Genomic DNA, 17568 nt, shown 5'->3' with positions numbered 1-17568 from the left:
TGGTGTGTGTGTATGTGCTGAATGTAACTTTTGTACTGAGTTTATTTGAGCCTTGGTGTTGGATGTGTGAAGTCGTCGGCAGTATTTGTTGTTCGGAATGTAAGGTTTTCAGTGGTTATCAATTAATTTTTTTTTGTTTATGTGTTTGGCGTTTTCGTTAGGTGTTATTGGTTTGTGTTTGTGGTGCGGTAAGATGTTTAATTTATTGTGTGGCTTCTGCTGTTAGATATGGATAGGGCGATGAAATATAACAGTGCTATGTTGTGGTCGGAGATGGGGGAGGACTTGTTGTCCCTTATTAAATAGCTCTAGTTACTTGGGCTAATCGCTGAGATTGTGAAGTGTAATATTTGTCGCGAGAACATGAGGTTGACCAAGAGTTCTGTCATCTCGGGTACATGTGGCGGTGTCAGCGTGCACCCTTTTGTGTGTGTGTGTGTGTGTGTGTGCGTGTGTGTGTGTGTATGTGTTTGGCATGGCCAAACTACTCTTCAGCACCAGAATTTCTTGGTGGTAAATAATCGTTTTTTTTGGGTCTAGTTTTCTCGAGTAGTGATGTCTTGTGTATTTATTGTACATTGAATGTGTTTTAATTAGTAAATTTTTGGGGTGTTGTGGTTTTGGTTTTCATTTCGTAGTTGTAGGTGTTGTCGTTTTGGTATCAATAGTTATGGTTGACCTATATAGGTCAAGGGAAATGACCAATTCCAATTTTCGTAGTGTTAGTTGTAGGCATTGGTGTTTCGGTACCGTCAGCTGTGGTTCAGCTATATAGGTCAAGGGAAATGTCCAATTCCAATTTTCGTAGATTTTGCTGTAGGTTTGTGGTGTTTTTGTAATGTCAAATGTGGTTGACCTTTATAGGTCAAGGGAAGTGTCCGATTCCTGTAGATTTTTTTGTAAATGTTTTTGTTTTGTTTTGTGTTCCCAAACATAGTGTTAATACGTGAAAAATTGATATGTTAAGAGCACACTTTGATGTTATATCGTGTAAATTACGGCATGCTTGAAGAGTTTATTGCTGTTGCAGTCGTAAATCAATTGCTTAACAAATGTATTTCTCAAATTTTCGGACAAGTGTTTATCAAATGATGTACCATTATTTCTCTCGATTGCAATTTTTTGTAGTTATGCTAAAGCGATGTACTTACCACTGGTATAAACAAATTATTATTATTATTAGTTGATGAACATTTACCGGTATGTGCAGAATCTTGAACATACAGGATTATATTAATTACATCGCGAGGCATTAAAGCAGTCTTTCAGCACAGCGAATGGAACGGCAATTGCTCAACACTTCGTAATAGTTCACAGAGGATTGTTGTAGATGCAGAAAACTACTTAATTTTTTAGCTGGTCAAAGATAGTTCTAAAATTACATAGCCTACTCCAGAAATTAGCAGATAGTTTAGGTCCGGGCCCTTCCTCTCTAAACAGCCAACATCTCCCAATAAAAGCATTGGAAAACAAATCCCACAGCTGCTAAACATAGCATTTCTTTTTTCTTGGCCGACATTTACCAAGTAACAGCGTTCGAAATACTTGTTAATACGTTTCATAAATTTCTCGCGTGTCGTAACGTCGACCACAGCAACAGTTTGTGGCAGCAACATACCGAGTTTGCGATAGAGGCATCGATATATCGATACTGTGTAAGTCTTGCAGTCGTTTCTCGTATCGGGGTTTCCCCGTAGTCGATCTTGGGTTGCTGCGCATCGTCGCTAGCTTGAAGGTTCCGACGAAAGTCTGCAGAGTACCAACACTGTAATGTGAACCGCGAAATTTCACATGCATGAAATTCTGCAATAAGGTAATAGCCGTTTATTAGTGGCATTGAAAACAATTACTTTCTTTCATGTTGTATATTATGGGTTTGCTGTAGGACAAATAGTTAGTTGCATTGCAATTTTAGATATTAAATTACAGCCAAGTACATTCCAATTCTCTACATGCCGCAGTGTTGCTTAGCCTGTTAGGTACTGACACAATAGAGATCTACTTGTACTTTACCGGTACCGTAACACTGGTTTCATGGTAGTTATTGGTGCGCGTGTTGCGGAATAAGACGTTAGTGAACTGTTCGTGAGTGGTGTTACGAGTGAAGTGTTGCACTATGTCTGCCAAAAGCGTCAGTGCCCTTCATTACGCTGCAGGTAGTGGTGAGTTGGAGAAGCTTGTGCATTTGATTCGAAAAGGTGGAAATATTGATGTCGAAGACGATTGTAAGGTAAGGCCGCTACACGTCGCGGTTTTCTGGGGCCATGTTCATATTGTTAAAGAACTTGTCAAATATGGATGCGATGTAAACGCTGGATCGATAGGTGTGACATACCATTCTCAGATAGAATCTAATGTGACACCTTTGCACATCGCGGCCGAGACAAATCATCTCGTAATCATATGTGCACTGATTGATGCGGGAGCTAAAGTTAATAGTGCGACATCTCTAGGTGCCACACCGCTTCACGTAGCTGCTGCCGAAGGCGGAGCGAGTGTAGTCAGTAGACTTATAAGAGCTGGCGCAGATATAGATGCCTGTGACGCACAGAAAATGACGCCACTTTTCCTTGCTATAAAATCTGACCAGACAGACAGTGCATTGTTGTTGCTCCAGTCAGGAGCGCAGTTCGACGTTGCAGGTCCAAACTGTTTAACGCCACTGCACGTGGCTTGCAGACGTGGGAATGTTGTAGTAGTGACGAATCTGCTAGATAGAGGAGCGAAAATTAATGCAAAGTCTTTCACTGGCCAAACGCCACTGCATGTGTCGGTTATCAGGAAACATTTCCTAGTGACACACATCTTGGTAAAACGCGGCGCAGACGTTAACATCAAGACTAACGACGGTTACAGTGCACTACATGTGGCAATAAAATGCGACCGATCGATCAATGTGATTAAACAGCTTATTAAGGATGGGGCGGATGTGAATGAGAGAGCGACAGACGGAAGTAGTCCCATGCATTCCGCAGTCGAAAACCGCTCTCCAGATATAGTTCGAGCTCTGCTTCAGGGCAAGCCTGATGTTAATGTGTGTGACAAAAACGGGAGAACGCCTCTGCATACGGCTGCTGTAAACGGTGACTTGGAGATAGTGCAGTTACTGGTCACTCACGGAGCACTCGTTAACTGCACCGATGCTAGGAACAGCACCCCACTTCATTTTGCCGCTGCATGTGGACATGTTGCCGTTGTTGAGTTCCTCACGAAGAAAGGGGCAAACGTAAATGCTGCTGACGAAGCCAAGTGGACACCTATACATTTCGTCGCCGAAACTGGCGTTCCGCTGACCGACTCCGAAGATAACGACATACATTCCAGAGTGGACGTAATGAAATCTCTTGTTGCCAGCGGAGCTCTAGTAAATGCTCGAAATGAAAAGGATGAGTTGCCAGTACATATAGCGGTCAAGTCAGGCAATGTTACCATTACAAAACGTCTGCTTGACAGTGGAGCTTACATAGACGTCAACATTCCATTCGGATCCGGTAAGAGCCTATCGCTTAAAGATTATACCATCATGCGGCTCAACTTGCCTCTCATCGTTGTCTTAAACGTAACGGAGAAATTATTTCCTGCTATCAAAGCAGGGAGTGTTGACCGTGTGAAAAGCTGTGTGGACAATGGGGCAGTCCTAAACTGTAGAAGTGTCAAGTTTGGAACACCACTTATCCACGCTATCTGTGAAGGACACATTCGCATCGTCAATTTTCTTCTTGATAATGGAGCTGCTGTAAATATGATTCATGGAAAAACTCTGCTGGCACCGTTGCATTACGCAGCGAAATTGGGCTATTACAAAATTGTATGTGCCCTGCTTTCACACGGAGCATCCTATGACATCAAAAGTGAGAGCAAAGAAACTCCCTTGTCCTTTGCTGACAATGGAGCTCATCGCCACACCGTCAAGCTATTGCAGTCTGTTACTGATTTCTTTCAAGCATTCAAGAAAGGTAAAACTGGACACTTGAAAGAATTGCAGTCTTTGAAAGAAAGGAAGACTATGGAATTTGCAGCAATTACCAACTGCCGCAATGAAGAAGGAGACACCCTGGTGCAAGTAGCAATTAAAAATCAACATAAGGAAATAGCAACTGAAGTTGTCAGATTGCTTAAGAAAAACTAAGACCAATATTTTCTCAAAGTTTTGAATTGTTTTGTGTGACATACCCTAATTGTCAATATAATAAATATTTTTGTGTGTTAATACAGATGTTTTCAGAAGTGATTCAAGGTGAATACTTCCAGTACTGTATCGGTGTTAACATTAGAAAGTCAGGGACTAATTGAAGTTATATGGCTGTATAAAGTGTTTAACATATCGTAATGTTTATTGATTTTTTCATGTGTGTAACATCAGGACAGAGACATAACTAGTAAATGGCAAATTAAATGGGTACTTGCTACAACAACTTGGAACATCATTTTTATATTTCTTGTTATTTTTTTGTTTTTCAATGGTAATATATGACTTCAGTACATCAGGATTAAATTTTCTACTGAATACTCTCCCTTACATTTTGGATGCTTATCATATTTCCTAAGCGTTGCTTATACATTGGCATATTATTATGGGTCACAAATTCTTGCAGCAGCTTTTTGCTAAAGTAAAAAGATTTGTGAAAGTTTCTATAAACTCCTGTTGACATCTACAAACTGAATACAGAATATCAGTACACTTTGCTGCCTCAGCAAGTGAAAGCTTCTTTCTCAAAGCAATATGATGAGCCACAATTACCACCTACAGCTTGTTGACAGTTAGGGCATTTACGTTAAACTGTGGATGTAATAACATTCCAAACACACACATTTCGTTCTCAGAATTGAGGTATGAAGAAAATATATTTCAGTAGGTTTTGTACTACCGTAAGAGCTGCAGTAAGGGCAGTGAGATCATAGCTATGGAAGATAATTATGTTTACCTTTTTATTGTTATACCACATCACTTTATTTGCTACTTTTTTTTTCAAAGTAGGTCTTGTTTGACCAAAATTGTCAACTTAAACATGTCCTTTCCTAATTCCATGTGGTAGAACATTGAAGATAATAAGTTCCTGTAATATTATTCTGGTATTTTTTAAATTGGTTCAATTTTTAGTCACTGCAATATATGTTATGTAATATTATTCAATTCATTGGTAGGTTTCCCATTTACAGAGTTGATTTAATTCAAACTGTTATTATGACATTTAATTCATAATTAGTTTTTGATACTGCTGGCTGTATTTTTATATTTATATCCACAGATATTTAGCTAAATATTTCCTTTGTAATTTCTCTACAGGCAATCATTTAAAAAGTGGTACCCAGAGGTATACAGGATCTATTTTCAAGTGTGAACATGTACAACTGAGTTTGCTTGTGTTTTACAGGTCAACTGATATTGTGCCCATAAAGTAAAATTAATTAGCATTTTTAATAGTATGTTCTCATGTCTTCTACATCATTAGAGCGTAAACTATTTTTGTATTGGTTGTTTGGTGGTAAAATTAATTAGCATTTTTAATAGTACGTTCTCTTGTCTTCTACATCATTAGGGTGTACATTACTTTTTTTTGTACTGGTTGTTTGGTACTGATTTTTTCACATGGTGTTTATGTTTTCAAAACTACATCATAGGTGTGTTTGTTGGAGTATTTGTTATTTTTGCCCATATTTTGTAAAACCTTGCTTTTATATTGCATATCAGGAAAAATTTGTATGTTTTATAGAGTTTTGTCCATAGTTCACAGAGACTCAGGTCTGGTAATATTTTGTATTTACTGTTCAGTTACTGTTGATATTTATAACTACATGTAAAAAGAACACTACAGTGTGTAAAGATGTAAGAAAATCTGATTCATGGATTATTTCATAGTAGTCATTCCATTTCTTAATATGAAATTGGTGATAGAATCAGGATTTATATAAACCTTTTTGTAATAAAGCTGAAGGTTCATAATGAAACATTTTTACATACCATAATTAGCTGAAAAATTTCCATAGTCTGTACCATCCTTTGTTCAGTTGATAATTTCGCATCACAATGTTAATTGCAAATATGGCCTTTGTGAGGTGTAGGGTTAATTCATTAACAGAGAAATATGAAGTGCTTCCAGTTTTGCATTAATGAATTGAAATCATCATCATACACTGCTGTTACAAGAAAGAAATTAGAAGCAAGTGCAAAAATACAACTTTTTAAATGCACTAATATCTCCTACAGTCTTGTACAAGGGTTCGTACTCTTTGACCAGAAGCACTATGCTGATGTACTAGATATAGTTCTGATGAAACTGATATTCCTGTACTTCCACTCAAATTATTTAAGTAATTTCCATTGTCCTTGGCTGATCGTCGCAGACAACAGGGAATCTTGGCATGTTACACGGAACATAAAGTTTTGCTGAGGTAGAAGTAATATCTTTATTATCACACGAGATGTTATAGGCCTATACAAATATTTCATTGAAACTTTGGTGCCTCATCAGTAAATACAGTTGTGTGCCAACATAGTGGTATATAAAAACAACATATGTTTAAAGACAGTAAGTACAAGCACACGTAAGCATATTACAATATAAAAACTAAATATGTGTTACATTTCTTCCTCTTTCTTAAATTTTTCCATGCTGTTTCTTTTCAATTACATTTTTAGTCTATTTATAAAAAGTAACACATGCCTCCATTTAAAAAGAGAGCAAAGACAGAGATTATTATGCAGAAAAACAAAGAAAGAAACAAAAAGTTATTATCTGCTAATTGTCTTTCTAATTTATAAAATCTTCCACACTGGAATAACATTAACCTTTTCAATGTTCTGTGGTTTGCAGTCCTTGAACTTTGACCTTATTTTATTTGCTAACCTTCAAAACCATGTAATACGGGGTATTTTCAAACAAGGTAAGTCTATGACAGGGTAACATGTTTGATCAATGGCTGGCTTCATATGTGTAAAAAAATTTCGTTCGAAATGATTAATGTATTAAGCAAGGCTTACAGATAAAGGTTTGCATGGCTATTATGTGTTTCCATCATAGCTCTGATGATTTTTGTCTGTAGCTTGAACACTCTTGAGGTGGTTTGCTTTACCAACACCCCAAAAAATTATATCTTACGACTGATGTAAGAACCTTCGAGTTGTGGTGCATATTACAGCAGTCCTTGTAACAAACTTTCTTCAGAGTTGTCTGGAGGAAATACAAATAAAATAGCATTACAGTGTTATGTTAAAACTCCAATACATTTCTGAACCCAGAAATCATGAAAAAGAATAAACCATGTAAGTATTCGATAAATAGAAATATTCGTAGTTTCTTGTAGATCTGTATATAACACTTGCTCATCATCTATGCATGGCCTTTGTAGCTTCCATTTGTCTGAAATTCATGTCATGAGTAATAGAAAAACCAAGTTAACAGTATTGTGATTATTTGGCTTTTTAGGACTCCTGAACTGTATCATATTACAGGTGATCAAGGGCTAGAAAATACAAGAAAAGGCTTTATTTTATATGTTGCATTATCTGTTGTACCTACACACAACTGTTTTTCATCCACACAAAAGAACAGCAGAGACTGTAAAGTTACGAAGTATGCTTTAGAGAGCCTATTATTATTCTTCAATTTCAAAATCCTTGTGTGGCTTCTGTTTTCTTCACCAGTCCTTTTCCTTCACCCTTCTTCTTTTCAATTCAACTCCTCTGCCAGAAGAAGGAGGCACAGGCTCCAAAAACTTGCATACATATACGTTTTATATGTATGTTCTCCTGCCAACTTGTTGGTGACTAGATTTTTTTGTATGACAAAGGAGCAACCCAAGAGGACAGTGTCAATTTTCATAATAACCCACAGGAAAGGTGCAGGTGATCATAAATTAGTGTAACATATTGTGCATACACAGGAAATTAAATCCACCATTGTATAACTGCACTATTGATGACAAACTTCTGGAAACAGTATCTACTGTAAAATACCTATGAGTAAGTATCAAGAGTGACCTTAAGTGGATTGATCACATTAAAACAATAGTAGGAAAAGCAGATACCAGACTTGAGATTCGTAAGAAATGTAACTGAGATTCTTAAGAAATGAAACTCATCTATGAAGGAAGTGGCTTACAGTGCACTTGTTCGATCAAATCTTGAGTGTAGTCCATCAGTCTGGGATCCCTAGCAGGTAGGACTGATAGAAGAGATAGAAAAGATCCAACAAAGAGGAGCATGTTTCATCACAGGATCATTTAGTCGGTGTGAGAGTGTTGCAGATATGCTCAACAAACTCCAGTGGCAGATATTACAAGAGTGGCATTGTGCATCACTATACTAAAATTTCAAGAGACCACTTTCCATGAGGGGTTGGACAGCTCATTACTTCCCCCCATATACTTCTCGCTAAGTGACTTCATTGAGAAATTAGAGTTAATACAGAGGCTTACCAACAATCATTCTTCTTATCTGCCATTTGTGAGTGGAACAAGGACAGGGGGATCAGTTAGTGGTATTACAAGTACCTTTCCCAGATACCATTATGTGGCTTGCTGAATATGATGTAGTGTAGAAAGGCTGGTTGGCGAAGGTCAGAAGTGACACTGTAGTGGTGGGATCACTTTTAGTAGTTGGAGCTGTCACTTTTTTGGACTAAAGTCAGCTGATAGGTATCCTTGCTTTGAGCAGCTAACAAAGGAACCACCTTCAATCAGGTATCTTAAGTAGTGAAGGGATCAGCATATTTCATCAAAATATAAGATATATTGGAGGTAAAGTTTGTGGACTGCTTAAGGATGTTGACTCTGACATTATTGTTATATTACAACACGATTTAAATAATGTGACAATTCAGAGGTTTCCTTTATCAAGATGCAGATTTGCTGCCTATTTTTCCCTGTGGAGTTTAGGAGTGACCATGTATGTGTGGAGTGTAGGAGTGACCTTGTATGTGAAAAACAGTGTTCCATTTGAGTCTGCAGACATATTAAAGCACTTCACTGAACAGGCCTCTGAATGTTGTGTAGGAGTAGTTCGATTTAGTGAAACAAAACTTTTAATTAAAAGTTCTGATCCCGTAACACTGATTTCCATTCATTCAAGAGAAAGCTTTTGGTTTACTTTGTATAAATTACCAAAAATGTGGTGATTGTAATATTAATTTTAAATATAGTTAGATTTCTTTAAGCCTCAGTAAGGAACAAGAATGGCGGATGTTATAATTCTGGTTATGTCGACAATAAATGTAAAATAGTCACAATCAAGGTGCAGTAGTCCATCATAAACAGTACTGTAAGGTAATTAAAATATTATTAGCAAGAAAAACCTTATGGTATGTAGATAAATAAAAGCTAATTCTTAAGGTAACATTAAAGCCATATTGTCAGTCATGAAAGAAGTGACTGGTCAGCAGCAGAAGTTTGATGATATAAAGTCAGTATGTAGTAAAAATGTTTCTGTTACTGATAAATCAGATATATGTACACTGTTTAATAACCACTTTCTGAATATAGCAGGTGAATTTTAACAAATTAGTTTCTAGAAGAAATCATACAGGGTGAGTCAAAAGTAACTGTCCACACTTAGTGTGTGTAATGTATGCATAAATATAATATTAAAATCTTATGAATATAATAGAGGGAAACATTCCACGTAGGAAAAATATATCTAAAAACAAAGATGATGTGACTTACCAAATGAAAGTGCTGGCAGGTCGATAGACACACAAACAAACACAAACATACACACAAAATTCTAGCTTTCGCAACCAACGGTTGCTTCGTCAAGAAAGAGGGAAAGATGAAAGGATGTGGGTTTTAAGGGAGAGGGTAAGTAGTCATTCCAATCCCGGGAGCGGAAAGACTTCCTTGGGGGAAAAAAGGACAGGTATACACCCGCGCGCACACACATATCCATCCGCACAGAGACAAGCAGACATGTCTTATCCAGCAGAATATTGTAGTTCTGTGCTGCCTTTGTTAGCCCAGCACTTATCCATATTTGTAATTTTTCCTGTGGGAATGGTCAGTTTCCTGAATGATTAATGTACTCTGTAGTGAAGCTGCTTTACAAAGAAGGAGAAAATGATAATGTAGACAATTTTAGAACTGTTTCTGCACCATTGTGTTTGCTAAAGTTATTGAAAAGACTTCATATAAAGGGTAATTGATCATTTCAGTTCACATAATTTGCTGTCAAATAAATAGTTTTGTTTTAGAAACGGTTTAACAACTGGAAATCCTAATTTTCTTTTTTCTATGAGGCACTGGGTGGATTAAACTAATAGTTGTGAATACTAGGCATATTCCTTGAGTTAACTGAGGTATTTGAGTGTTGATCATAAAATATTACTGCAGAAGTTGGAATGTTATGGAATAAGGGGAGTAGCTCAGAATTGGTTTCTCGTACTTGAAGGTCAGACGACAAAAGGTTGTTCTTCACAGTATTGAGAGTGTCTGTGATGTGGAGTCCATCTGGGACACTGTTAAGTGGGGTGGTGCCTGAGAGATCAGTGCAGGTACCATTACTGATTCTTATATGCCTTCTAATGTGAAAGGAGATTCCAAAATAATTCATTTTCTGTTGACACTAACCTGGTAGCAGTGAAGGATGCTGTGTGCAACTTAGACAATATATCAACCAGTGCAGTTCAAGACATAAGTTCATGGCTTGTAGAAATTAAATTGAGTAAGACTCAGTTTTTACAGTTTGTAGCACACAATTCCACTAAACTGTCATTTTGAGTACACAGAATAGGCTTATGTTTAGTGAGTCTGAGCAATTCAAATTCATAGATGTTACAGGTAGAGAGCAAGCCATCACAGAAAACGCACATTCTGGATGTTGTTTGGAAACTTAATGCTGCTATATTCAACATTAGGACAGTGAAGCAAGTGGTAGTCCACCACAAAAGTTAGCTTACTTTCCTTATTTTTACTTACTTGTGACATATGACAAATGGCATTATATTCTGGAGTAGCTCTTTCCATTCTCAAAGGATATTTTTACCTCAGAATGAGCAGTATGTAGTGTAAGATCACAAACCTCCTGTCAAACTCCGTTTTCTTTAATGTCATTTATTGTCAACAGTATGAGCTTATTCCCAAGAATTAATAGCCCTCACTCAGTTAATACTAGGAAGAAATCCAATATACATGTGGATTGCACCATCTTGACTCTTGTGTTGAAAGGCATGCAATAGTTTGCTGCATACATTTTCAAAAAGAGGCCAAAAGAGTGTAAAAATCTCACAGTAATCCTCACACTTTCTAATCTGCTCGTGGATCACTCATTATCCTGGGGAGTTCCTGGAAAAATAATAAAGCTAATTCCTGTACCATATTGATACACTAATATGAACTTCTGGCTTGCTGTCTGCGTAGGATTCACATACATTTTATTTGATTTATTATTACTACTTTTCTGATATAATTTCATATACTGACTGATTCCATGACCATGGAAATTTGTTGCTCAGTTTGGTCCTGTGAAACTAGATGTGTAAAAAGAAAGGGGGAAACACTTATGATGAACAGGATGTCAGACTGCATGAGTGCAATGATTTGCCTCAGAAACATTCTCTATTCCTGTTTCAATGAAATTTGTATCGAGAATGACAGAAAGTTATTCTTAAATATTTTTAATGTGTTGTACAAGTATATTCACACTTAGTTCAGCTAGTTATCCTTTTTATCATGGTATCATCACATCTGAGTCCAGTCTCAGTGGCCAGAGACAGTGGTCATGTTTGTGTGAGCTGTCCTTATGCAGATGTGTGTGTCGTTTTCTACTTCAGCAGAACATCTTTTGGCCAAAAGATCAAATGTTTGGCAGTCTTTTTGTTGTGCCTGTCTGCAACTTGGTATCTCTTCTGTATGGTGAGTAGCAATATGTTCTTTTGATAATATTGTTATCATATTGCATTACATAATTCTTTCAGATAGAAATGCATGTTATGTTGAACAATCTTTAGCAGTACTGCACCTATACTGTATCTAAGTATGCATAAAGAATGTTTTGGTTACTGTTAATTGAGTTCTCATTCTTAAGTAAATGTATAGGCCTATTAGGTAATCCACATATTTCCCTTCTTGCGAAGTCTGACACGTACATAAGCGTAAACATAGAGCTTCACTTCATCTGAAGAATACACAGTTGTCCATCATCGTTATGCCATTACCTTTCATTACCAGTGAAGACTGACAAAGAATTTCAAGTTCAGTGCATTTAGACTTAAGTCAAAAAGAATTAATAATTTTTGCAGAACATTGAAACTCTAGCACAACAGATGAATGATTTATTATTTCCACACAGTATGAACTGTCTTACATTGAGCAGAAGAGAATATTTCTTATTGTATCATGTGAAAGTGTACTTTTATTCCATGGGAAGAGTTATTGTCAGTATTCTTTAACTAACACAGTGGTTTAATTTTTAATAAGTACAGTGTTTTCCTGACAGTCTACAGTCAGGTCATATTGCTAGGTAAGTATGTTTCTCACAGAAATTTCTGCAGAAAGAAAGAGACAAGTGGGGACATATCTTCTAAAATGTGTGCATTAAAAGAGTGTATAAGATACGAAATAACTTCAGGCTATGTGCAGATCATTTTGGCTTTTGGAACACTGTCTGGAGTGATGAAAAGGCAACATGAATGTTCAGTCTGGGTTCAAATCCAATGATAAATGGAGGGGGGGGGGGGGGCGGTCGGGGAATCATGCAGTAACTATATAAGTTAGTCTTAATATTGTGAGCATTGTAAATAAACCTACTATAGGCTTCTTGTTTCTGGGCAATGTTTTAGAAAGTTGTCCTATATCCTCATCAATGAACATTTAAAATTAAACTGGAAACATATTTTTTGTACATCTACTGAACTACTGCCATCATTGCCTGTATTGCAATGAATTTTCATTATTTTTTCACACTGTAGTAATGATGTTCTTTAGTGAACTAAGTGGTGCCATGGGAAACAGTGACAGTGTTCTCCAGTACTTCCAGAAGAGACCTGTGCTGCTTTCATAATACTCTAAACAAACAGTGAGATGGTCCCTTCGCTTTCTTTGAGGAGTCCATTGGAAAATCAATCATTTTTAGAGTTAACTTATTCTCAAATGAGAATTTTTAATATTTTAGACTGACGTGTATGTTGTTTAATGCCTAACACTTCACTGATGTCAGTGGCTGCTACTGTATGTATATAATGCTTTACCACAGCATTTAACAGGTTTTTGCTGTTGCTATCAACATAAGTTGTACAGATGGTAGAAGGTTCTAAACTGGCATGAGTATTTGCAAATAAGGAAATGAAATGAACTTTTCGAACAGTATGAAGTGTTGAATAAGCAATAAATATTAATCATGTCTATGTAAACTGCTTATGTTTTGTAATTATTGCCTGCTGCATCAATATTTGTGCCACTCAGCAGAGTAACCATGAAAGACACTTTGCAGAAAAATGTGTGGTGAGTACTAATGAAATAGTGTTTACATCCCTATCATGAACTAAAATATGCAATCAGTGGAGCCCAAGGACATTGATCCCCTGAGTGCAGTTCTGTCAGTGGTGTTAGAACAAGTGTAAGGTGATTCAAGAGAAAACACCCATCAACTTGACTGAAACACACACTTGAAGAATAGGTGTACACTGTGGAAAACATTTATTTAGTAGACTGTAAACAGCTTTCTAGCTGCATAAGGCATCCTCCATAGTTACATAACTTTACATTGCACCTATTTCAATACCAGTTGTATTGACATGTACGTAATAACATATTTCTAACGGCAAAGACACTTTTCAATTAACATATGGCACACAGGCTAAATTTTGTTACACTGTTCGTAATTGGTGGACACATACTCTTAAGAACAACATGAACAGAAACAGTATGTTTACATTGAAATTAATAGATCAGTCACATTTATTTTACAGTGTAGAAATTTATTTGTTTCAACCAGGATTCCACCGCTTTTCTGAGATTATTAATTTTCAACTGCTGCATCCCATTGATAATTTATTAAAGAAAAGTTTTCCTACATGCCCTTGATTTAATGAGAGTGGTTCAGTGATTTTGCATCAAGTTAATTCCAATTGATCCTGGCCTGCAGAAGGTGTGAAAGTATGGGACCTTCAATATATCTTCTTTCAGCCAAAGAAAAATGCTCTGGCCCTGGCAAATTACCCCACATTATTATATCATAGCTTAGGTGCATGTGGAAAAAGGCATTGCACTGTATGCAGAAAGTTGCTGTTTTCACTGAAACTGGTTTTTAATTTTCTAATGAGGCGCAACACACTAAATAGTTTTAAGCATTTTTGGAAGGTGACCATTAACAGCTGTCAAGTAATGTATAAAATGCATGTTTGACCATCAGTTCCTTTTATTTCAAACCCAAGTATTGACTGGTTTCAGTCGTGGACCATCTTCACAGATAAGGTTTAAAATGCTTTAAGCCACAACGTTCCATATCAATATGTAGGACTGTTAGAAGCAAACATACTAATATCAAGTGTACACAGAGCAGTACTGAAGAGAAGATCAGGCTCTTCCCTTCAGTACTGCTCTATGTAGGTGTGGAATTAGCATGTTTACTTCTAGAAGTCCTGTGTTGTATATTGATATTCATGACATGCTCTCCACATTATTTAAGTAAAGAAAAATGTAATGTTGTGGCTTAAACCAGTTTAACCCTTATTCATGAATTTGGTCCATGACTGAAACCAGCTGATTTTTGGTGGGTTTAAAATAAAAGCAGCTGACGGCCAAAAATGCATTTTATACACTAAATAGTTTGTAGCATAAGTTATCTGAGCGAGTATTTCAGATCAGTTTGATGTCAAGGTGGATTTCAGTAATTTCTCTGAGCCCTGGCCATAATGGTCACCAGCTGTACCTTTTAGTGAGAATACTATACTCTCAATTTTGCTGGTGTTTATTGTTTATTTTCTCGAAACCAGTGAGATGCCTTTTCCATGATAAATTTGTTCCATAACATTTGTGGCATCATGAAAAGTTGTCAAAGTATTGTCAGCATGCATTACTGCTTTGGAAGATAGTGGGACAGGATTTATGCAAGAAAGGGGAGCAAGACATCGAACCTAGATCTCAGTTCTCTCAATGGATGAAGTTGTAGTATGTGCACTGAGTTTCACAGAAATAACTTTGAACGGTTACTGTGGAGTTAATTTGTTGTTATATTTTAATGTATAAATTAAATTTTCATTTCTGATTGCTAGTTCGTTGCTGTATCTCAAATTGATTGCTATATCTCTAATCAGATCAATTACCTTGTATATATGCATAACAGGTAGATGTGTTGCTGTTTTATTTATTTTACTCTTTGTAGAGTTGCTTGTGTTCTGTCCAGTCATATCCCAATGAACTAATAGGAGTGGAAGAAATGGGATTCACTACTGGCAGGAATTTTTGAGTTCCAGCTTTTGCATCAAAACTAACAGGCCAGTAGTGTACTATCAAAAAAGTAGATGAATCAGAAATAAATGCTGTAAAAGGTTTTATTGTTTTAATGGTTTCACTTGTGGCCCAATATGACTATCCTAAGTGTCCCCCCACCCCTCCATCAGAGATGAGTGTAAGTGGTAGGGGGAGGTAAAAATGTACCCCAGAAGAGGTACTTCTGCGGTTTTATGGTTATATCCCTTAATGGACTCACAGTATCGAAAATATGGTCCTATTAAAAATAGTAGAGTATTAAATATTGCATTGAAGGAGACCAGACTCATATTTTTTTGGACTACCTGCTGCAATACTATTGCTCATCAGAGTCCAGTCAAGACTGTTTAAACTATTCTTTAATAAGTGTTATTTAAACTTTTATTAAACATAGTACAGTAGCACTCCATTGTAGTAGTCTTGTTTTTAGTAAGTACAATAATACAATATAATATTAAAATTATAGGATATATAAGAAGATTATATTAAAATGGGTTCATATGGAATGTGATGAAATCTATTCTAGTGGTATGAAGATTGAGGCAGGATAAGAAATAGAATTCTTGAAACGCTTTAGTGATTATTTTATTTCATAGCCACACAATTGTAGTCAAAGATATGAAGATGAAAAGAGAAAAAAAAGTAGGTAGGTACCCAAATTTCACAGCGGTCGATGTCTGACTGTCATTGGACCACATGGCTCCTCAAAGTCTGTAATATCCGATTCAGAATCCATTGCCTATCACTCGGCTCCTCCCCATATATGCCCCGTCGGAGGCAGTTAGTGTAGGAGTTTCCCTTGCACAAATCAATGAATACTTGATCCTAGTCTTCTGATACCCACAACTTGGACACCCCTTGTTGTTTTTGCAGAAAATTGTGGAACTGGTAACTTGGAGATAGGAATGGGGGCAATACCCAACTTTGAAGCCTGCCATCCCCAGAAGAGCAACTCCATCTGGTGTACTAACCATATATGTAAAAAATGGGGCAAATAAAAGTAGCTCAGAGAACAGAGTTCCAGAGTACAAAGGAGCTAGCAAAGAAAAGGAAATATAGTAATAGCCTGACCATAGCAGATGTTGAAAGAGCACCATTCATCTCTTGGGGCATTCAGGCCCTGATCAGCAAGGTGCTGAAGGCAGATCGAAGCTGGACTGCTGGAATTACTGCAGCCTTATCTGAAATGTTCTGCTGCAGTTCTTGAAGACTATGAGGGTTGCTGCAATACACCCCACACAAAGGAATCACACACTGACATATCAGATGACCTGGGTGGCTAGCTATGGCTGTGATCAGACTGACGCTGCTAGCATCTCTGTCAGGCATGAAGATGTGTAAATATGCCCAACGGTTTGGATGGCTGTATGGGCAGTTGCTCCATCCCGTTGGAAGTAACTGTAGGACTTTTCGTCCTCCGTTACGCTGGCACAAATTCACATCCAATCGTATCAACTCATCCAGGCCACTTTTATTTGCCCCACCCTGTACTTGTAGGTAGTTCAGTATTGGCAGGTTGCTTCAAATGATAGTGGCTGGGGTGCCACGTTGAATATGGATTTCTCGAGCTGTTGGGAAAAAGGGTAGAATTGCAGTTTATCTGAAGTATCTCCTGCACTACCTCCATAACGGTTGTTAAAAATCGTAGACCAGCTTCAGCTTGAGTATGATGCTTGAAGAAAGATTTGATTTCTTCTAGAAGATATTTTTGACCAAAAGCTTAATCATCTTCTTCTTGCCCTGCGCCCTGCTTGTGAAGAGTGCTGAAGTTGTGTCACATTCACTTATGGCGTGGAGAAATATGAGTAGCCTTCTGATTTCTGTCAGTTTGAAGCTGTTTCGGACCAAACACTTTGATAGGGTTGTTACTCTTCCAGGTTTTGAGAAATATATGTTTGCTGATGGTGTGGCTAGGGCATTCAGCATGATGAGAAGATCCGTATCCACGTCAACTGCCACAACCTTCTCATGCTCCTGTGGTACCTCAAGGACCATGGCAACAATCAAGTGGTCTGCATCTTCATCAGCTAGATTTACTGAGAAGTCTTCATCTTCAACCCTCTCAATAACCATGCTAATGTGACACCCTTTATTTCTGTCGTTGGAAAGAAATTGCTCCTGAGTCATGGTTACAACCATTAGCAAACA

At 37.2% G+C, this 17568-nt stretch overlaps 1 protein-coding gene across 1 annotated transcript; it reads left to right on the top strand.

The window, feature by feature from the left end:
* Positions 1–2007: 2007 nt before the first annotated feature.
* Positions 2008–5810, top strand: LOC124776915 (ankyrin-1-like). Its single transcript, XM_047252127.1, has one exon. The coding sequence runs from the start codon at positions 2117–2119 to the stop codon at positions 4127–4129; it is 2013 nt and encodes a 670-aa protein (XP_047108083.1). The 5' UTR covers positions 2008–2116; the 3' UTR covers positions 4130–5810.
* Positions 5811–17568: the final 11758 nt, after the last annotated feature.

Source organism: Schistocerca piceifrons, chromosome 2 (genome assembly GCF_021461385.2).
Source record: "Schistocerca piceifrons isolate TAMUIC-IGC-003096 chromosome 2, iqSchPice1.1, whole genome shotgun sequence".
NCBI lineage: Eukaryota > Metazoa > Arthropoda > Insecta > Orthoptera > Acrididae > Schistocerca > Schistocerca piceifrons.
The sequence above is the reverse complement of the archived record's forward strand: the minus strand, read 5'-3'. Positions and strand labels throughout refer to the sequence as shown.

Bases quoted from the DNA above. Each gene is read 5' to 3' on its own strand.
- LOC124776915 (XM_047252127.1), top strand. From the start codon at position 2,117: ATGTCTGCCAAAAGCGTCAGTGCCCTTCATTACGCTGCAGGTAGTGGT.